This window comes from Microtus oregoni, unplaced genomic scaffold (genome assembly GCF_018167655.1).
Source record: "Microtus oregoni isolate MIOR12 unplaced genomic scaffold, Mior012 000020F_ref0000438, whole genome shotgun sequence".
NCBI classification, from domain to species: domain Eukaryota; kingdom Metazoa; phylum Chordata; class Mammalia; order Rodentia; family Cricetidae; genus Microtus; species Microtus oregoni.
Genome location: NW_024543079.1, coordinates 14,667,515 through 14,690,652, shown reverse-complemented (window position 1 = coordinate 14,690,652; position 23,138 = coordinate 14,667,515). Strand labels below are relative to the sequence as shown.

The 23,138-nt window shown below is 48.9% G+C and overlaps 1 protein-coding gene across 1 annotated transcript; it reads right to left on the bottom strand.

Annotated features, from left to right (window-relative positions):
* Positions 1–6,843: 6,843 nt before the first annotated feature.
* On the bottom strand, positions 6,844–21,736 carry Ahcy (adenosylhomocysteinase). The gene is made up of 10 exons (XM_041670987.1): positions 21,620–21,736; positions 16,997–17,187; positions 14,822–14,897; positions 13,004–13,153; positions 12,311–12,423; positions 11,687–11,894; positions 11,517–11,604; positions 11,305–11,422; positions 9,587–9,781; positions 6,844–7,656 (listed from the first exon to the last, which is right to left on the bottom strand). The coding sequence occupies exons 1-10, from the start codon at positions 21,645–21,647 to the stop codon at positions 7,525–7,527; spliced, it is 1,299 nt and encodes a 432-aa protein (XP_041526921.1). The 5' UTR covers positions 21,648–21,736; the 3' UTR covers positions 6,844–7,524.
* Between the last annotated feature and the right edge of the window lie 1,402 nt (positions 21,737–23,138).

Below are 23,138 nucleotides of genomic sequence, written 5' to 3'. Positions count from 1 at the left end.
GTAATTCCAGCTGTTCTTGGTAAAAGTCCAGGAAGTTGCTATTTCTCCATACCTTAGCGCAGCACCATAACACGCCCACGTCCGTGCTCACCCACGTCCGTGCACACCCACGTCCGTGCTCACCCACGTCCGTGCTCACCCACGTCCGTGCTCACCCACGCCCGTGCTCACCCACGTCCGTGCTCACCCACGTCCGTGCTCACCCACGTCCGTGCACATCCACGTCCGTGCTCACCCATGTCCGTGCTCAGAAAAGCTGCCCGTTGTTTGCTTTGTTTTCTGTCACTTAGGCTGCAAGCCCACAAGGCAAGAACATTTTGTTCCTTGTACCACAGCTGCTGCTGAGTAAATGTCATCAGTAATGAGAATATTGGGAACACACTGCAGCAACTGCTCCTGCATTTTCCAGACACTGTTCACCCACCAGGTACTAGTTGGCTCCGGGCAGTGAAACTGGGATGACAAGCTGAGCACTTGGCCCATTTATTCTTGCTTTGTGTGGGTTTGTTTTTGATGTTGTATTTGTTTTGAGACAAGACGTTACTATGTGTAGCTCTAGCTGGCGGTGAATTCATAGAGATCCGCCTGCCTCCACCTCCTACCGCTGGAACTTAAGGCAGATGCCACCACCCCTGCAGCCCACTAGTTACAAAGTCATTGAGTTACTGGTAGACAAGGTGGAAGACCAGTCCAGTGGTTCACTCATTCAGTGTGTGTGTGTGTATTGGCCACCTACTGTATGCTGGGTACTGTAACTACCCTAGTGGAAAACTCCAATGTGGGTATTGTCCCTTAATGGTTTCATGGGTCTGACCACTGATCCTCATAAGAGGTTAAGAATAGTTGTTGTCAGGTGGTGGCATGCGCCTTTAATCCCAGCACTCAGGAGGCAGAGGCAGGCAGATCTCTGTGAGTTCAAAGCCAGCCTGGTCTACAGAGTGAGTTCCAGGACAGCTAGGACTGTTGCACAGAGGAACCCTGACTCAAAAAAACCAACCAATCAATAAATAAAGAAAGAAATAAAGATCACTTGTTAGCCTGTGGGTTCGCTTCCCTCACACTTACTTACTCTTGACTCAGACCCCTAGTTAGGAACTTACCTGGCAAGTTTTCCTTCAGCTTTGAGACCCCAAGTTGTTCTACCTTTTCAGAATTCCTCCATAAGCTTTAGAGTCCACTTTGGTGACAAGAACCAAAGCTAGCATATCAAAAAGTTGTGATTGTATATTATGAGGATATGAGTCCTCTAGTCCATCTCCAACACAATTATATTTTCTCCCCACACACACTCTGGGTAAACTATGTCCTGGAAAGACTTAATTTTTCCATTCATTTCTTCTCACAGCCATAACCTTAAACATGTACACCCAAAGTTCTAATAATGTGACCTTGAACAAGTCACAAGGTTTTTCTGACATGGGGGAGGGAGTGGATATGTGGCATGAATTCTAATTTGCCTTATCAATAAAAACCTGGAATCAGATAGTAGGGGGTGAAAGCTGAAAGACCAGAAAAACAGAGCAGCCAGCCACTAGAGTTTTTACCTTTACGAAATTCTCAGGCATAAAGGGAAAGATCCTGTCTCTACAAACTCAGCTCAGTCTGAATGCCCTGAGCTCCTGTCTCCTCCCACCCTACATTCCTCTCTCCCAGCCATATCTTTTCCTGTCTCTATCTTTCTAGTTCTGGGATTAAAAGCTTCTGACTCCCAAATACTGGGCTTAGAGGTGTGAGCCATCACTGCCTGTCTCTGTTTCTCTTTTACACTGGATCAATCTCATGTAGCCCCAGGGTGGTCTTGAACTCACAATGGGTCTGCCTCTGTCTCCCAAATGCTAGGATTAAAAAGGTATGTGCTACCTAGCCTCTATGGTTAACTAGTGTGGCTAGCTCCACACTCTGATCTTCAGGCAAGCTTTATTTGTTAAAGCACAAACAAAATATTATCACAGGGGGAAGAGGATGTCTCATGTAACCCAGGCTGACGCCATCTAGGCTGGCTTTGAACTTATGATCCTCCTGCCTCTGTCTCCTAAGTGCTTGATGACATACATGCAGAACCCATATGTGGTTTTTGGTGTATGCACTGCTGGGGTCCACTCCAGGGCTTGATGTTTGCTAAACGAGCTCTCCACCAACAGATCTCCCTGTATCCTCAGCCCCAGAAGTTGAAGTCCTAAGTGAGAATCTCATAGAGTGCACATAAAAGCATTTTATCAATATAATGTTATAATAATGCACACAAAACACTGAAATCCACGACTAGATGCCAACATTTGCCCTCCTATATCAGCCTCGTCAACCAGTTTGTCCTTTAGTTTGGTTCTGGAAGAAAGTTTCAATCACCAGGAGACGTAAGGTTTTAGCAGGTCACCCCTTTAACTCAGACGGTCTCCTGTTGAGTGGAAACAGCAGGGGTTATGTCAGAATTTGGTCCAGGTGGGTTTTCAACGTGTCAGACTTTCATGCATAGATTTAAACATGCATGTTTTTAACATCTTTTTAAAGGCTTTGATATTTTTAAAAGAAATTAAGGCTTATGATATCACCAAAGCGGTATACTTAAAAAAAAAACAACAACAACAACAATAGTCTTGGAGGCAGAAGGCCCCAGGGCTCCAGATGCCTTGAACTGTGGACGTTCGGGTTTCAGTCAACCTAACTGGCAATCACTAGGTCCTGATTCTAAACTCTTCCATCTGTTTCAAGATGTGGATCACTACCCACTGACAGGAAATTACCCTTCTCCAAGAGGAGCTTCATAAAGAAACCTGGCTCCCGGAGCCAATTCCCACATGTGGAGGGAACTCGATAAGTGAAGGTCAGAAAGTGATTGCAACCAAATTAGCCAAACCATCTGTAGTAACTTTCCGATTCATCTAGAGACTTTTTACTCTTAGACATGTGTGTTGAAGAAGAGAAGGCAGTTGAAAAGGAATGGGGTGGTTTTTTTGTTGTTGTTTTATCAAGTAAAATATTTCAAAATCATAAAATGTTGCATTCATTCCAGAGGGAACTTCTCTCCTGATAGCTTGCAGGAAAACAGTTAACTACTTGCTATCCCCGCCCCCAGGCAAATCTGGGAGTTGCATCCTGGAGTTAGCTACTGGTGCTGATGAAGGTGCTTCGCGGCCTTCTTGTTGGGGAAGCTCAGCCAACACCCTCCTCCATTTGAGTCTTAAAGGATTTCACACCTTCCAGCCGTCTCTTTAGAATTCCTCTGCCCTGTGGCTGTGTAGACTATTAGAGCAACAGTAAAATTACAGCTACATGAGTCACACTCAGCTTCCGGAGTTCACTACACCACATTTCTAGCAAAATCCCGAAAGCCCTGTGCTTGAGTTGGGGCCAACTTGAATCACGTGCTTATTCTTAAACCAGTTTGTGAAGCTGAAAGATGCATTGATTGGCGTTAGTTGGCTAAGCCTGGATTATGCAAGCACCCCTGGTTGCTTTGCGCAGGTCTGCTGGCTTTGTCTCCCGGGATAGTGTTGAGTCTCTAGGATGAGACTCTGGCTTCCTGGAACTTCAGACCTTCAAGGCAGAACTAAGCACCTACTACCTGCTGCCTCCTGGGCTTTAGTCTAAGCTTCCTCCAGCCAGCTAAGATTGAGGAGTCTCCCCCCAACAGCATACTACCTGGAGGCAGGAAGTACCCAGACCTGCAAGGTGACTTCAGATAAACTGCAGAAGCTCTGGGGTGTCATGTCTCCACATCTAAACCCTGACTTCTCCTTCAGTGATGCTCTAAGGTACTTCTTACTACTGGACCTTTGCTTCCTGACACAAAGGCAAACACCAAGCACTGACATTTAAACAGGGCTTTCTTCAGAGCCAACAGTCTCTGCCGTGCATCTCACCAGCAGCCAGCAGATTACACAGGAAGGGAAACAAGCAGTCACTACAGAGTTGAGCCTTGCCCTCTCTGTCCCGGCGGCCAGTCTCCCCAGAGATCTGTGGTGTAGGGGCATCTCTCCTTATCACCCCCACTCTGTAGCAGGGGAGGACTTGCTCTCCCTCTTTATTGTCTGTGTACATGGGAGGGCTGGCTAAATGTCTGGAGGACATCTCGGTGGAAGGTTAACTCACATTAGCAATGTGGGCAGGAGATTCCTTCCTACAGAACGGGGTACAAACGTGCGTTTATAAAACACGTTAAATATTGTCTAGATCTCAAGAAGTATTCTAAATTCCTTACCCTCCAACTCCCTCCCCAACCCTGGCCCTTAAAACTTGACATAGAACTTGAGCTTCAAGGGTCTGAGGTTTTTCTGTCACTATCCTGAGTCATGAATGACTCGGGTCTTCTCCTTAACCCCCGGATCACTGCCCCACAATCCTCCAAGCCTCATCTTGTTTTTTCGGGATAGAGGGGAAACAGCTAATTCTTCCCTCCTGAAACTGACAAGGAGCCATGGAGGAGGCAGGAGACACACATCCTTTATTGTGGGTACCCTGGTCATTGTCACAACTGTGACAGATAGCACACCTGAGTAGAGTGACATCTGAGACCAGATATGAAAGTGTTATTTTGAATGAAAAGGTTCTGAAAATGAGAGGATTTCTCCAAAGAAGAGAGGAAAAAGCCAGGGTAACAAAAGCCAGAACCCCAGGGGACAGGAGGTTAGAGCTCTTGGGACTCTCACAGGTCAAACACTTGGAAAGGAGACAACTTTGAGGGGAAGTGCTCACCCTCAGCCGGGTCCTTTGGAGGGATCAGCAAGGCTACTGCATTGACCTTCACTCAGAAGAGCAGCTTCCCACGTCTACTCGTCAGGGTGGGGTGAAGCAACCCCCACTATTGGACCTTGCTTTTAGGGACTTTTAGGGAGTTCCAGTTTGAGTTCCTTATTCGAATGTTAAGGAGTCTGAAGCCTCACCCCCTTCCTCCCAACCCAGGGCCTGTGGTATAGAAAGGTCTTGGATTTTAGTTCCAAGAATCCAACCTAGTAGAACCGCTGGTTCATTCAAATGGACTCTCTCAGCCTCAGAGCCAAGACTAGTAAATTCTCATGAATAAAATCCCCTTGAACGTCAGAATGCAATGGACACTCCTCTATAATCCCAGGCAAGAGTTCTGTAATTTCAGGGTCAGCCTGGGCTAAATAGCAAGGCCATCTCAAAACCAAGGTTTCTTTGGTCCAACCTTGCACACAATTGGTGTACAAGAAGTAGTACTGGGGATAGATTTTTTTTCATGAATTAAGATTGTTTTTTATTCCAAAAGTCCCGAGTTCAATTCCCAGCAACCACATGGTGGCTCACAACCATCTGTAATGAAGTCTGATGCCCTATTGTATATATAATAAATATTTAAAAAGTTTTAGCCAGGTGGTGGTGGCGCACACCTTTAATCCCAGCACTTGGGAGGCAGAAGCAGGTGAGTTCAAGGCCAGCATGGTCTACAGAACTAGTTCCAGGACAGGCTCCAAAGCTACAGAGAAGCCCTGTCTTGAAAAACCAAAAAAAAAAAAAAAAAAAAAAAAAAAAGTTTTTATTCTTGCATATTTTGTACTTTTATTCAGTAGATTTTGTCCCTGTCCATCTATCATTATCTGTTTGCGACAGAATCTCATAGCTCAAGCTGTTTGCAATTCCCCAAGTAGCCAAGGGTGACCTTGAACTCCTGACCCTCCTTCTGCCCCTCTTCTACTGCAGGGACTACACCTGTCTTCTCAGTCTGTCCTTCCCAGTCTCTTTTGCCATTTTATGGTGATCAGTTGGGAGGTGGATCCCTGGCATTTGACTTTACCAAACCTGATCAGTTATTTTTGGCAAAGTCACCATGTACGCGTGTAGCTTACACACCTCGGCTATACACACTGCAGGAAGCATGTAGTTCACACACCTTCAGCTACACACACTGAGAACACCCCGAGCTGGAATGAGCATCCAGTGTGCCAGTGGACTGCTGAATGAACAAGGGTTTAGTTTGATGGAGATGAGTGCTTTGCTGTGTAAGCCTGAGAGCTGAGTGTGTCTGGTCCCTGGAGCCCACATGAAGATGGAAGAGAACCACTCCCAGAAAGTCTTCTGACCTCTTTGTGCATGCTGTACTCACATCACACTGGCAGGAAGATCAGAAATTGAGTCACCTTTGGTGGCTTGCCAGTCTGGGCCACTTGAGACCACGTCTCAGAAACAATAAAGCCCTAAAGCCCTCACCTGAGACCATGTCTCAGAAACAATAAAGCCCTAAAGCCCCCTACTCTTTTCCAGCACTACCTCTTCTCCACTGGCTTTCTCCTGCTGCCAGACATGGAACCAACTGAGCAGAAAGGGGGAGAGGCAGGGGATGGCAGAGCTGTTCCTGCGAGACATCCCAGCCATCTGTGTGTAGCTCACTTCCATTCCGTGGCAGGCACTCAAAACATCATCCCGTGCACGCGGGTTGTTTTTAATGGACTTCAAGGTCAAACAGGTTCAGAAAATGATCACTTGGGCAAATAAGAGGGAGCTCAATTTCTCATGTTTTTGTGTGATTCAAATTATGAGGTCTCTGATCTTTTAAAATCATTTCTGCAGGACTCCCAGAAGTGATGGCTCACTGAGTAAGGCCACCTGCACTCGTTAGAAAGCCATGTTCTACCATAACCCAGCAAGGGTGTGCGTGTGTGTGTGTGTGTGTGCGCGTACGCCTGTGCACAGAAACAACCCAGCTCTAGGTTCAGTAAGAAACCGTCTCAGAGGAATACAAAGGGAGGGTGTTCACACACCCAAGATCCTCTTCTGGGCTCCAGGAGCACAGGTACACGTTCCTGCACACACATGTGCATACACCACACACATTAAAACCGTCATACGTGGTAAACAATATCTTACATATAGAATAAAGGGTCAAAATTCCTTAGGAACCAGAAATTTTATTTAATCCACCTTCCTTTATTAACATTCTAAACACTATAATCCAAATTAATCTCTTTGTGACCCAGGCTTGTGATAGGCACCATCAGTAACCAAACAGTGACAGACCTTAGCGTATTTGCTTTTTCCAGCCCCTTTTAACCTCTAGCTGTCACCTGTCCCTTCTTGGTTAATTATCTCTTAATTCTAACCCCTGTGAAATAGGGACCAAAAGTACCAACCTCAGTGTTCTGAGATTTAAAGAGATGGCCCAATGGTAAATAAGTCAAGCTCTGAGGAACCTTCCAGCTCCAGTGGTTCCCGCTCTCTGGTAGAGCTCCTTCTCCGGTCCTGGGCTGAGAAACCAACCACACAGCTCTAAAGACCAAGTGAGACCCTGGATGGTAAAGTGCGTGGGCTCGTGACCACCACTAGCCACATCCACCCTCAGGGCTTCCAAGGTTCATGTCCCCTGCAGATGGCTCCTGACTGGAGACTCTCAGTTCCCCTTGCCACACCTGGAACCATATGAAGGACACAACAGAGGCCAAAGACAGAGTAACCAGTCCCAGTGGACAAACATTGATGAAGCAACTGCGAAGTTGGTGACATGTGTTCTTGGGAAAGAGATAGGGCCTGGAACAAGGATGGCAGCTGGAAGGTGAAGGGCAGTCCTGGCTCTCAGTAACGGTAGTGATCAGGCTTGAAGGGGCCATCAGTGGGCATGCCCAGATACTGGGCCTGCTTCTCAGTCAGCTTGGTCAGCTTCACATTCAGCTTGCCCAAGTGGGCTTCAGCCACTGCCTCATCCAGCTGGAGAGAAAGAGAAAAACGTGGAGTTAATGTCATGTTCTAGTACACTTACCTGCATCTAGCCAACAGAAACTGCTGGGCGGGGGGGCTGCAAGTCCTCATTACACCTTGTTCTAGCCTCATGGCCAGCTTCCGTGTGATGTCTTTAAAGAGAGCCAAGCACACCCTCCCATCATATAGTCCTGGTGGCACCATCAATCGCATCTCCTCACCCTCTAACTGAAGCAGCTAGCCAGAATGCATCCTGAAATGAACTGTGGCCTAGGATATATTTTATTAGCAGTTGAGGCAATCTCTGACACTCTGCCTACAGCCCAGCCAGAGTGCTTTTACAGTCCCAAGCAGTTTTATGTTCACTGTTCTTAGAGCTTCACAAACATTCCCAAGATGTAGGAAGGGAAGGATAATGCCTACATTAACAGACGAGGAGCCTAGAGAAGGTGCTTTCGGGTTCAAGCTAGATACAAGTAAACGCAAGATGGGCCTAACCTGGAGTCTCTATTGTTAGAAACAGAATGAAGGCCTCCTATACCTGGCCAGTCTAGCTCAGGACACCTTTCTTCTCACAGCAATCTACCAGGGTGCCACATAGGGGTGACCACCTGGGCCGTTGGAGCTGGATTCCCAGGAGAGCACACCAGCCTCTAAAGCTTGGTTTCTTCGTTTGGAGGGCACATATAATAAATACCCACCTTTTGAAGCTGTCACAAAGATCATGGTGGCTACTATCATCGTTAACTAAGGTACCTAAGAACCCTTAGATGCATGCATCTCACAGACATGCCCAGCTGACCCACCCAAGGACTAGGATGCAGCTAAAGGATGTTCATGTAGTGATGTGGGAGTGTCATATATCAATCTGTTGATTTCATTGGTTAAGTAATAAAGAAACTGCTTGGCTGACCCTCATAGGTTAAAACATAGGTGGGAGGAGTAAACAGAACAGAAAGCTGGGAGGAAGAGGAAATGAGCTCAGACTCGACAGCTCTGCTCTCTGGAGCAGAGAGACGCCATGCCCAGCTCCCGGGCAGACACACGCGATGAAGCTCAGACCCAGGATGGACGTAGGCTAGAATCTTCCTGGTAAGACCGGTGCTCACAGATTATTAGAGATGGGTTGATCGGGATATCAGAATTAGCCGGTAAGGGCTAGAGCTAATGGGCCAAGCAGTATTTAAATGAATACAGTTTGTATGTTGTTATTTCGGGGTATAAGCTAGCCAGGCGGCCGGGGTGCCGGGGACACAACCCCGCCGCTCCTATCACTACAATGTAGCATGTATGAGAACCTGGGCTCCATGTCCAACACCACAAAATGAACAAACAAAAAACCCAAGACAAGCTCTTGCCTTTAATCCCAGGTCTCAGGAGGCAGAAGCAGGCAGACCAGCCTAGTCTACATCCGTCAATCAGGGCAATGATAGACCCCGTCTCAAGATCAAAGATAAACAAACAAACAAAATGGGGCACATCTATTTAAAAAAAAAAAACTACAATATGTTGCCTATATTTTAAAATTATTTCATATCAAGACCGTAGCATATGGCTTCTCTTCAGAGCTCATAGGCCTTGTCCGGTGGAGCTGTGTCCCGGGCTGGTGACAGCTGAGTGACAGCCACCCCTTTACTTGAAGCATATATTCTTCAACTGTTCACTTCCCACCCAGCCTACTTTACCAAGTACCCACCCAGTCCTTGCTGATATTCAGGAAAGTGCTCTTGCCTTCCCTTTACAACTGAGGAATGGAGACACAGCTTCAAACCTGGTGAACCACACACACTCCACAGCTCATGGCACTATGGGTGTGGCTCCAGGGAGCACTGAGGACTCTGGAGGACAACTAAGCGGCCAGACAAGCACTTAATATACTCTCGCAAACCCACACAGGGAGCCCAGGAACCACATATAAGCCTCAAAGTCAAGAGCTTACCTTCTTAGGCAAGAAGTGAACCCCAATGGGGTATTTATCTGGGTGGGTCCACAGCTCAATCTGTGCCATCACCTGGTTTGTGAAGGAGTTGCTCATCACGAAGCTGGGATGGCCCATGGCACAACCCAGGTTGACCAGTCGGCCTTCAGCCAGCAGGATGATTCGGCGCCCATTCTTCAGCCGATAGCGGTCCACCTGCAAGTCCCCATGGCAACAGTAAGGGCTGGTGGGCACTACCCATCTCTGCCCACCTCCTACCCTGCACAAGATGGCCTGAAATGCCCCCAAACAACCACCCTACAGAGCTAACACACACAATAAACCAGTCTGTTCTGAGAACTTAATGAATTCAGACCTATAAAGCATTGGGCATACTTAGGAGGTAACAGCTAGTACTGTCAATACTGCCATATAGTCTGTCCTGAATCCTTTATACATATATGACTATCATGTTTTAAAATTTATTTTTATTTTATGTGCACTGGTGTTTTGCTATGGGTGTCAGGACCCCTGGAACTGGAATTACAGACAGCTGTGAGTTGCCATGTGGTTGCTAGGAATTGAACCCAGGTCTTCTGGAAGAGCAGTCAGTGCTCTTAACCACTGAGCCATCTCTCCAGCCCCATATGACTATCATTTAAGTGCTTCATCTCCCCCTTTTCACAAATAAACTGAAGTTTACAAGGCTGAGTCACTTGTTCAGAGCTACACACGAAGAAATGGCTGCAATCTGAGCCTTGACCATTGGAGGGAGGCCTGATCTCATGTTCTCAATTGTTATTAAAAAGCGAAATGCAGGATGGTGAGATGGCTCAGTGGGTAAAGTTGCTTGGATTCAATCCCTGAGAACCACATGGTGGAAAGGGAGAATCAACCACGACAGGCTCCTTTAACCTCCACATGCAGTACGTATGTGCTTACATATGCACATAAAATGACTGAGTAGAATGTAGCTTTGTGTGTGTCAGTGTATATATATATATGTTAGTATCAGTGTGTGTGTGTATAAATACACATATATATGTCAGTATAAATATACATCTGGTCGAATGCAAGGCTGGAGATGTGGATCACTTGGTAAGAGAATCCTTGCCTAGCTTACATGAAGCACTGGGTTTAATCTCCAGCTCTACAAGGCAAAAAGAACTTAACTTAAAAGCTCTTAATGTACAAATCCAAAAAGTTTTCCGGGAACATTATTTTTATAATCAGGTAAATAAATAAGCCAACAATAAATAAAAGCCAAATCAAGTTGCACATACCCCAAAGGAATGCCCTGCAGCAAAGCTGCCCTTTCTCTAGCTCAATTAATGGTTTACTCTGCACAGAGCTGTTCTAGATGGACATACAGTGTCTCTTTCCTGGCCTCCCCCATCCTGACCCTGCTGCCAGCTCAGCCCACGCTCTTCAGCTGCCAGCATGCCCGCCTGGCTGTGAGCACCCTCAGGGCCTTATCTCATCGTCCACCGCTCACAAGTACAAGTGGGCTTTCTCAAACAGCAAGGCCACTGTGCACCGCACACATGCTGATACCTTCAAGGGCGACCGAGGCCTCGGCATCAAGTCTGATACCTCAAACCTAGCTCTGGAACCAGGCTTCTCCAACATACACCCCACTCTCTAGGTCACATCAGCTTCCAGGGTGGGCAACCTACAAGCCTGTTCCCCCTTCTCAGCCCTTCACTGCCAGCCTAGCAGGGCAGGCTGGGGCTTCTCACCTGGGGCTTGATGTTCACCTTCTCCACAGCATTCTCATTGAGCCACTTCACATCGATCTCCACATCGAAGTGTCCAATGTTACACACAATAGCATCATCCTTCATCTGCTCAAAGTGCCTGGAAGGGAGCCCAACCCTGTGAGGGACCGGAGACCAAGAACAGCCCCAAGCCTGGGGGCCTTTGCTCCCCAGGACTCCCACCTGGTACCCACCGGCCAAGGATGATGTCAACACAGCCCGTGGTGGTGACAAAGATGTTGCCCTCCTTACAGGCCTCGTCCATGGTTGTCACCTCATAGCCTGCACGGACAGTGAGCATGTGTTAGCAAAGGTGGCCTCACCCTTGTTCTAGCCCCAACAGCCAACCCTTACTCTACCATACCCTCCATGGCAGCTTGCAGTGCATTGATGGGGTCAATCTCGGTGATGATGACTCGGGCCCCAAAACCCCTCAGGGCCTGGGCACAGCCCTTGCCCACGTCACCATAGCCTGCTACCACTGCCACCTTGCCCGCAATCATCACATCTGTGGCCCGTTTGATGCCATCTATGAGGGACTCCCGGCAGCCATAGAGGTTGTCAAACTTGCTCTGAAAGGAGAGGGGGCGAGGGGACAATGGGGGCAGGCAAGACCCCGAGGCCAGGCCTTAAAGCATCCCACAGGGCTGAGACTTGAGCCCACTCAGTCAGTCTGAGAAGACCCCTAAGCATCTTCTCCACTAGACAAAGCCAACATGTCCCTCCTCATCAGCCTCCAGACTATCTCCCTCATGTTCTCTGCTGGTCTAGAAGTTTTTCTAGGGAATCAATGCCCAGGACAGGTTGCTGAGTCTAAGAATTGCTTAACTTTAAAGCTATTGCTAACCAAAGCCACAGTTCCTGCACAGCTACACTCACCATCCTCAGACTGTTGCCCCATCTCCCCTCCTGCCACCCTTCTTCAGAGATCCACTCCTAAGCTCACTGGGCAACTAACAACTGGAGCTGAGTCTCCCCTAGGGCTCACCTTGGTGACAGAATCATTGACATTGATGGCAGGCACCTTCAGTATCCCATTGGCCATCATCTTGTAGAGGTTGTGGACCCCAGTTGTGGTCTCCTCAGAGATGCCTCGGATGCCTGAACAAAAGAGGGAGAGCATCAGAGAACACATCTCTACCCATAACCCTTTTCACTCCCTAGCGTCCCCCCTCCTTCATTCCCATCTCTGTACCTGACTGTAAAGTTCACCCAGTTACCATCTGACGTCCTACTGAACCCTAATGACGCACACCCAACATCTTCCACCCACCACTGTGCAGTGCTGACACCACTCCACCCAGTCGTCCTGTCCCAGCCTAGAGTACCCTCCAGAGAAGGCTTCCTTCATTTACTAGTCGTGGCTAGTTTTGTACAGTCAATCTTTCCCTACCTCAGGGCCTTGGTATTCTCCAAACTCCATCCTCCTCCTCCCTGTCACAGTCCACAAAGCTGGCTCTCTGCGACCATTCCTAGCACTGCCCTGCACAAGCCATGGTTTATGAACTCAGCCAGCTCTGCCCCCACCCCAGTTACCCTGGCTTTACATCACACGTCAGAAGGCAGCCTCCATGCGGCAGGAACCTCCTGTCTTCCAGTCCTATGGAAAATCCGGACGTTCCGCCAGGCCCCCTGCCTCATGTCTGTGAAGGAGCAGGCTCCCTTCAGTCTACCCGCTTACCTGACAGAAGCTGTGGGTATTTGGTGTGGATGAGGTTGGTGAGGTCGCCACCATCGTCCAGAATCATGTTGAGGGGGCCATCTTTGAAGTGCAGCGTCTGCTCAATGCACCACAGGTACTCTTCATCTGTCTCACCCTTCCAGGCAAACACTGCAGGAGAGCGGCACATGAGAAGCTGGCAGGGGGCTCCAGAAAGAAAGCTCTACCAACAGTGCCAATGCTGTCTCCTTCCTAGTTCCCATGCTTAGCTACATCCAGCCCCTACCAAAACAGTAATGGGAAGCACACAGACCGAAGCTAAGCATCTAAGTTCAGAACTTTCCAGCCATGTGACCTTGAGAATCACACTTCGTGGCCTGTAATTGCGTACATCAAGTGACACAGAGACCGCGCATGGCCCTAGACATAGGTGTCCAGAAATAATTTTCCCTTTTGCATCTCCTTCTGCCTGGGCTCCATGAAGTAGGTGTACTGGCCCCTACAGAACAGGATTCCTACCCAGAGAGACGTCCTACTCACTGGGCACCAGTAAGATCCTGGTTTGCTCACTAAAAGGTCTTGAGGGACTGGCAGTCTCAGTGGTGGGTAATTCCAGGTTATGCCCGGTCAAAATTGCCCAGCACACGCTACTATAGATGGAGCATCCTCTGTGCCAGGCACAGTAACTGCTCTGTGCGTGTTCTCGTGTTCCCTCATGCAAACCTCATGAGGAGGCATGCCATCACCACTTACAAACCCCTAAGAGAGACTGGGGAACGCAGCGTCTAAAGCAAGGGTGCGGGCTGCTGGCTGCTGCTCCTCCCAGCTTGTGGAACTCCACAGGTGTGGGGTGCAAGAGTCTCCTGTTTACACAGGACACTGGCCAAGTAGTCAGCTGCCTCCCTCCCCACAACTGTAGAAGATACTTCTATTAAAGCAAGGCCTGTTCTGAAGGAGGACTGAGCCTCACCAAGGTGGGGGCTGCTGACAGGCACTCAGCCCTGTGAGGAACCCCTCCCACTGACCCCCTACCTACAGCTGGTTAGGATTCCTCCTGCCCCCAAATGTATGAGTGTTTTACCTACAAGTATGTCTGTGTACCCTGTGCTGAGGACAGAAATGATATTGATTTTCTGGGTCTGGAATTACATACATTTGTGAGCTGCCATGTGGGTGCTAGGAATTGAACCCAGATCCTCTCTCCAGTTCCCTGATAAAAACTTTTTTGTTGTTGTTTTTGTTTTTTAAGACAGAGTTTCTCTGTAGCTTTTGGGGCCTCCTCTGAAACTCTACAGAAACCAGAATGGCCTCGAACAGAGATCTGCCTGCTTCTGCCACCCGAGGGCTGGGATTAAAGTCATGCGTCACCACCGCCGGCCAAGATTCCTGTATATTTTAATCACCACTGAATCTAACAGATCCCATCTGCCCTACCCCCACCCTGCCGCAGTCCAGGTAGCGTTTTGCAACAGTCTGAGACAAAGTCTTTGCTCTCTGACCTGGTCCTTTCTCATGATCCTCAACTACCACACCTCAGTCAGTGCCCGAGACTCTTGTTCTGCCTTACACCTCACCAGCTCCTTAGAAAACGACCCAGAGCCCCTCTAAGGAACACCCCCACCTCTGCTCCATGTGGCTCCCAATCTTCAGATCCTTCCCTTACAGACCACAAGCTAAGCGGTCAGTAAGTATCTTCCATGGAATCTGAGCTGGGAGGACTATAAATCAATAGGTTAAGGGCCTCTGTTTGTACATGGAGGCCTTTAATGAAGGGGTCAGTAAGAGAACCATGAAAAAGCAAAGTGCTTTATCCACGCCCACATACCACAGCGAGCTCACCTGGAATGCCGGCCTTGGCAATGGCAGCTGCTGCATGGTCCTGAGTGGAGAAGATGTTGCAGCTGGACCACCGCACCTAGAAGGGCCAGGAAAACATGATCACTGGTGGCTATGAAGCATCCTGTTAGGAACAGGAAAAGGAAAGCCCTGAAGACAAGAGTGAAAGGCTGGGGACTCTGGGCAAGTGAATGACTAGAAGCCAGAGCAGGAAAGTTAGCACTAGAGTTTAAAAAAAAAAAAAAAAAAAAAGGCAATAAATCACCGAGCCAAGCATGGTGGCATACCTAAAATCCTAGGACTCAAGATGTAGCGGCAGGAAGATCAGGGCCAGCTTGGGCTATACGGGGGATTCCTGGCCAGCCTGAGTCATACAGGGAGATTCTGACTCAAAACATATATAAACAACTGGAAAGATGGCTCCGCAGTTAAGAACACTTGCTGCTCTTCTAGAGGACCCTGGTTTGGTTCCAGCACCCACACTGCAGCTTACAACCACCCACAGCTCCAGTTCCAGGGGACCAGCTCTGTGGGAACCAGGCACGTAGGTGGTACATATGCAAGCGTGAAGGTGCAGACAAAACCCTCACACAACAAAATCAAATAAATAAGAAAACAGTACTCTAGCGCAATGTGAACAAGGAGACGGGGAAGGAGCTACTAAAGCAGGGTGCAGGGAAGAAATGCAGCGGCAACAGTGGAAGTGATGAGTGGCTGTCAAATACGCCAGGCTCCTCATGCAGAGAAAACCTCCAGCAAAGACGTCGGGATGAGGAAGAAAACTGCTAAGTTTGTCTGGACTTGTTCAGCCTGAGCTGGGTACTTCATCTCCAGGTGGCCTATATCAATACTCAGGCATGGCAGACTGTGGGTCCAGGTCAGGCTTGTACATGATCATTACCACACAGGCAGTATTTAAAGCCGTGAGAGCATATCACCAACAAACTGAATGTGGAAATAAAGAGGCAATGGGGGCCGGGAGAGTCAACGGCTAAGAGCGCTAGCTGCTCTTCTGCAACCCGAGTTCAATCCCAGTCCCACATGGTGGCTCACAACTATCTGGAAACCCAGTCTGGGAAACTAGTACCCTCTTCTAGTCTGCTCGGGCACTGCGTGCAAGCAGTGTACAGATGTACGTGCAGGCAGACATTCATACACACAAAATAAAAACAAGTCTGGGCTGGAGAGATGGCTCAACGGTTAAGAGCATTGCCTCCTCTTCCAAAGGTCCTGAGTTCAATTCCCAGCAACCACATGGTGGCTCACAACCATCTGTAATGAGGTCTGGAGCCCTCTTCTGGCCTGCAGGCAACACACAGACAGAACATTGTATACATAATAAAGAAATAAATATTTAAAAAAAATAAAATAAAATAAATAAATAAAAACAAGTCTAAGAAAAAGTCAGTGGAAGTGGGTGTGAGCAGGAAAATCCCAGTACTTGAAAGACTGAGGTAGAAAGACAGCTTGAGCCCAGCCTGAACTACGCAGTAAATTCCAGGATAGCCTAGGCTACAGAGAGGAATGATGCCTCAAAAAACAAACAGGTCAGGGCTGGAGAGATAGCTCAGAGGTTAAGAGCACTGGTTGTTCTTCCAGAGGTCCTGAGTTCAATTCCCAGCAACCACATGGTGGCTCCCAACCATCTGTAATGGGATCTGGCGCCCTCTTCTGGTCTGCAGTCATACATGCAGACAGAACACTGTATACATAATATAAATAATAATAAAATAAATCTTAAAAAAAAAAAATAGGCCCTCAAGTATTCTTTGTGGTTCCCCTACCCTACCAGGCCCCTCCTTGGGATCTTATTCCACATGATCCAGGCTCAACAAATCATAGCACTCTACTTTTTTTTTTTTTTTTTTTTTTAGCACTCTACTTTCTAGAAGGCACCCGACTCCTAGGAAGGCTAACGGGAATGTTTAGATGACCAAATGGAATATCGTTTTCTCCTACTATGCTCTCAGGCAGGAAGATGTATTGAGGAGTCAGCTACCTTCCCAACTGGAGAAAATATACCAAAGACTCTCTGCCACCACGGGTGGCAGCAGAGGGAAATAGGGAGAAAACCCAGCTGACCAGAAGAGGCTCTCTCCCTACCAGTACAGTCTTTTCCCATGGCTGAGCCCAGAGAGGGCGAGGGACTTAGTGGAGTCACACAGCTGTGGACCTCACCTCAGCACCCAGGGCCACGAGAGTCTCGATGAGGACGGCAGTCTCCACAGTCATGTGCAGGCAGCCAGCGATGCGGGCACCCTTCAGTGGCTTGGACGCCGAGTACATCTCCCGCATGCGCATCAAACCGGGCATCTCATTCTCGGCTATGTCCAGGGCCTTTCGTCCCCAGGCAGCCAGTCCAATGTCCGCTGCAGGAACAAGATGGCAAGTTCCATGAGCCACCTCCTCCCACCCAGGGCCATGTTTACCTTTGGGAAGCTCAGGTCTTCTCACTCACCCTAGGAAGTGATGGGTGAAGAAAGGAGGCTGCTACAGAAATTTTAATAATTTAGCCAATAATTAAACAAGCCAGGAGTGGTGGACACGCCTGTAATTCCAGATGGAAGCAGGAGGTTCACCCTTGACTACACAGCAAGTTCAAAGCCAACCTGAGCTACATAGCCCTATCCCAAATACTACTACTACTAAGATTTTATTCTCTCTCTCTCTCTCTCTCTCTCTCTCTCTCACACACACACACACACACACACACACACACACACAATCTGAATGTCAAGCAACCGCCTCTGGCCATGTCTTCTCCCTATACATTACCAACTCCAAGAGGGAGCAGATCAGACTCTAAAGCATCCATTTTATCCATTTCTAGTGTCCCTTACCCCGCCCCCTTCATGATCTCCCCTTCTTTTCCAGTCTAGGATACCCTGCTCTCTCAGCCTCTGGGACCTCACCTGGCGAAGCTCACACCCGAAGCTAGGTGGGTGGCTTCTTGCCTGGAATCCCAGCACTAGGGAAGCTGAGTACAAAGAGTGCCATGATTTTGAGGCAATTCTGAGCTTCACAGAGACCTAGTCTCAAAACCAAAGTTCCCACCTAGTTAGAGCCAGCTCTCCACTGTACCTAAGGCCTGAACCAGCTCGCAGTCATGGGATGAAGGTCTTGCTTACTATGAACAAATAACTCAAGGGAACCTGGCACATCCTAGCAATCCCACTACATTTTCCTAGTAAGTTTATCCCCTCCCCCTAGTCATCTCTCCCCATCGCCTGATAATATCACTTCATAGTTCTCTGAGGATACAAAATCATCTGTCCATGAACTCCACCCTCCTCTGTGATTAGACTCGGGATTCTCGGCTGTCAGAAAGTACCAGCTGTCCCTGGTCCCTGATTTTTCTCACCCCTCAGATCTCACTGTTCCATTACGGGCACCACTGAGGTGATTACTTATGCTCAGGTTTCTCACAGGAGCAGGGACCCCACTACCAACTCTGAAATGCTTGCTTTCCCTTGGCATCCGAGTCTCTCTTCTCCCTCCTTCCTTCCTGGCTGCTCTTCACCTGACATACTCTAGGAGGCCTGAGGACCCATCATTGTTCCTCTTCAACTCCTGCCAATTACGTTCTGTTCAGACGATCGTGAATGCCTTCCCTGGGGTGATGACTCCCACGTATTTACCTCCAAGTACAAACTTCTCCCAGGAATCCGAGACTCACAAAATCCAACTGCTGACTCAGCACCTCTCGTCTGGTGTCCAACTATTATCCATCAAGTACAAGGCTTCAAGACTGCTTGGCTACACACCCCCAATCTTCCCATTTTAGGAAATGAAACCACCATTCAATCTGCCACTCTTGCCAAAAACCTGTAAGATTTCCCGTTTCCATTTTTGCCTCTGTCAGCAGGTTTTTTGTTTGTTGTTCCTGCAACTCTGTGAAACTCACTATGTAGAGCAGCCCTGCCTCAAACTCACAGAGAACTAACTGCCTGCCCCTGTGTCAAGCGCTGAGGTTAAAGGTGTGGGCCACTATGCCCACCTCCACCAGCATGTTTGTCACCAAGCATCCCACCCTAGCCCAAAGGACCACTTCCCAGCTGGACCCACAAGCAGCTTCATAGTCGGTCCCTTTGTTCCCACATGTCATGCTACTCACTTACAGCCCAGTGGGAAACTTCTAAAAATGTAAAATCCTAGTCCTTACCTGGGCTTCAGGCCCCTCCCAAGTCTACCAGCTGCTTCTATTTCCACCTTGTTCCCATCACTAGCAGCTCAGCCATAGACCTCTCCCATCGTGGCGCTTTAACACAAGCAGTTAACCTGGAAGACTAATGCCGAGTGCCAGACGCAGTACCTGGCTCAAAAACACCTGAAAATGGAGGGGCTGGAGAGATGGTTTAACGGTTAAGACCACTGACTGTTCTTCAAGGGTACTGGGGTTCAATTCCTAGCAGGTCACAGAGTGTCACAACCGTCTATAACTCCAGACCCAGGGGATCCAACGCTTTCTTCTAGCCTCCGTGGACACCACATGTACGTGGTACAGACATGCATGTAGGCGCAACACCCATACACATATAATAAAAATGAGAAAGCCAAAAACAAAAAACAAAACTTGAAAATGGGCCAAGCTGACTCAAAACAGAGGCATTAAGACGAGCCAGGACTTTACTCGCAGTGAGGTAAGCCGTCTACAGAGTTCCAAAGGAGGTATCATTTATTTGTCTTCGGAAAGATCCTACTGGCTCACTATAACATGTACCTATAAAAACAGTGCCTGGAGGATAAAGGAAGTTTAATGAGTTCAATGCCAGCCGAGGCCCAAAACTCAAACAAACAAAATGGTAGCATGAAGACCATAGAGACCTGTGGGGAGAGAGGAGAAGAGGGGCTGGTAGCCATGGAGAGTGAAAGGTGACAGACCTCCCCACACAAGGAGATTGTGCTACACTATGAGGCCTATCTTCTCTATCTCCAGTGACCAGCAACTGTGACCAGCAAAGAGAAGGAACTCAGAAAATGTTCACTGACCACATCATCTGCTAAAACTAAATGAGCAAAGATTCATAGGGGGTTGGCACAGGACATGATGGCAAGAAGGAAGAAAAGGAGGGAGGGAGGGAGAGAAGGAGGGAGGGAGGGAGGGAGGGAGGGAGGAAGATGAATCTAGTCTAACTCCCAGCATGTATAGTCTCCAGCCAGTCCTGGAGAGGACAATGGGTTTTGTGCTTTCCTGCTTAAATCCCGCCCCATCTACTATCACCTGTCCCTCCAGCTAGAAATGATTCTTTCAATGCCCTTGTGGCAGCTGGAGGAGCTAGTGTACCAAACTCTGGAACTTAGTGCCAAGACAACCAGAGGTTGCAGAAGTCCCAGGAACATGGGTCAAAAAGACCTGTGTGCCCCTTCCCAAACCGGCCCCATCAGAACGAAGATAATCAGGCCGAGCCTTACTGTACACCCAAGGATTAGAACACCACACGGACTAGATCTAGTGCACAGCATGCCCTCCTTAGTGGGCCTCCACCCCTAAGGTCAAGACCCCAGCCTCCAAGTCATGCAATCTGTGGTCCTCCAACCCCTCCACAGTATGACAAGCTCCCATTCCAGCTGTTCCACCAGGGCAACACTGACTTAAACCTTTCTGGGCCTCAGTTTCAGCATCTACTCAATGGAGACAATAATCTACTCTGGCAGCTGGTTAACTATTTTAATAAGAATTTCCCAAGAGATTTCCTCGGGTTCCTCCTCTGTATAATGGGGTAGCATCCATTTCATGCACGTGACCCTCCCCAATTTAACGGCATCTTGAAATGACCTTAAAAGCCAGCCAGCCTGAATTGCTCTGGTTTTGTTTGGTCTGTAGTTTGGTTCTGATAGGGTCTCCCTGTTTTGTCCAGGTAGGCCTGGACTTCACTGTACGCCTCAGAAGTGAACGCTGGCATTGCAAACCTGTGTCACTAAGCCTAGCCTGAACTGAACTGTGCTGAAATTTTATTAGGGTTGTTCCAAGTGTGTTTGTTCCCTTGCATACTGACAGCAGCGAAAGGGATAAGCCGAGAGGTCATGACACGACGTATTGGGTCCAAATTCTAGCCAACCGCTTCCCAGTTGCAAGATTCTGGGAAAATAACCTCTATACCTCCGGAGTTTCATCATAAAAGGAGACTCGTTCCTTCCCTAGGGAGCTATAATAATAAAAAGGATCAGTCTAGAATAATGCTACAAGGCGGTTTCTAACCCATTGTAAACGATCAACTGAACGTTTGTTTACTCAGTCATTCTTCCATCACTGGAACGAAACGAAGGGAAATTTTTAAGCACTCTAAATTTTCTTTTGGTCATCCACCAGACAGTCCCACAGACTGAGCTGGACCCCAAGTCCCCGGTGCATCACCGGGGACTTGCCTTCCGGGCCTCTCCTCACTAACACCTGGAACACCAGCGCGCTCTCTGGCCCCGCTCAAGGCCCAGAAGGTGGTGGACCCTTGTAGGGGGCTACACAGCCCGCCAGACGCCAGAGCCAGAACCGCTAGGGCCGCTTCCCCAAGGGCCAGTCTCTCCACGAGCAGCACGCTGCCTAACCAAGGAAGGTAGCCCGCGCCGCGGCTCGGGGCGCCTGCTGCAGGGCACGCCGGGACTTGTAGTCCGTAGCTGCTTCCCACTCCTAGCTCTCGGCGGAACGTGGACTCCAACCCCCAGGCATCTGCGCGGCCAGGCCAGCGATTCTAGGGGTCCCGGGCGCCCCGAGGCCAGTGCTTCGACCAGACGCGGGTTGGTACGGACAACAAGCCCAGGGTGGGGAGCCGAGTCGCCAAGGAGGACTGCACCCCTGGGACTCACCGACTTTGTAGGGCAGTTTTTCAGACATGCTGGCGGCGCTTCCGCTACGACTGATGAACTCAGTGGAGGGGGCCGGACGGCGCGGGGCAGGGATCTACGCCGGGCGCGGGCGGCTTTAAATATCTTCTAATTTGAATATTCATGAGTCTCGCTGGGGCTGAGAGTTGGGGGCGGAGTCTGGCTCGAGGTGAATAGCTGTGCAGCAGCGGGGTTGGACTTCGATCCCTCCCACAAAAATTATAAATTTTATGCTCTGTGGCCTTTGGACTCCTGGCACCCGGCTGGAAGGGAGCGTGGAGAGAAGCGGTTCTTCTCCCATTCGTTCAGTCAGTGAACCAGAGGTCAAAACGATGCAGAACTTTCAGGCCAATTACTTCACTGAGCCTTAATTTCTTCTGGTATATTTGGCCGAAGACTACCAGTACAGAGCTGGGTCTAGTGATACATGTTTGTAATCCCAACTCTCGGGAGACAGAGCCAGAAGGATTGTCACAAGTTCAAGGCCAGTCTGGTCTACAACTAGTTAGTTCCAGGCCAGTTTGGCTACAGCGTGAGGTTTCAAAAAGAAAGTTAAGAAAAATTACAAGTTGCAATGTGTCACTCTCTCTCCCTCCCTCTCTTGCCCACCCCGACTCCCTCCTCAACAAGTCCCCATTCCACTCTCGAGTCTTTTCATTGTTTTTGTTTGGTGACCCCAAGCCGCCCACACGGAAATGAGTGGGAGCACTACACAAGAGCATAGATAGCTCGCCAATGGCTCAGCGGCCATAACTGCCAGTAGCTTTCCTGAAGGAGCCAGGCACCGCGTTGTGTGCAAACACCCACCATCTCTGGGGAGTTCAGCTGGTCCCCTTGTGAACGGATTGTCCCCGCCGGACTTGTTTACTGTTTACTTCTCTTCGTGGAGTAGAGAGGAGGGTCACAAACCGTCTCCTGAGTTTTCAGTTGCACCTATTACCTACTGTATGCAACTCTGCCTTAATCGAACATGATCTCAGGAAGGGGTTGGAGATTGTAGCCAGGGAAGGGGGCTCCAGCTACCTGGCTACTGGAGAAGCCCTCAAACCTGTTGGATAGAAGCTTTCTAGGTGTAGCCTTCAGGGGGCAACTTAAGGACCCCTCACCTGTGCTTTGTCAGGAAGCTCAGTGAACTGTTTCCCCTGAGTGATCTTTGGCAGAATCGTGACTCGGTTTATGTGGGAAGAAGAGCAGACTTTGCCTATGTCTCCTCCTGGGAAGGAAGTTCAGCAACATCTTCCCCCATCCATGGCTGAATGTTGCTGGGATCTTGTGCAGGTCCTCAGCCGTGACCCAGGGCTTCTGTATCAGTTCCTACTTCCAGATTCCTGCCCTGACTGCTCTCAGTGACGCATTCTTACCTGGAAGTGTAAGCTGAAATAAACTCTTCCTCGGATTGCTTTTGGTCTTGGTGCTTACCGAAGCAGCAGAAGCTAGGACACCCTCCCTCTCCCTACTCTATCCTCTTTCTTTTCCCCCTGCCCCATCCTTGTCACCCCAT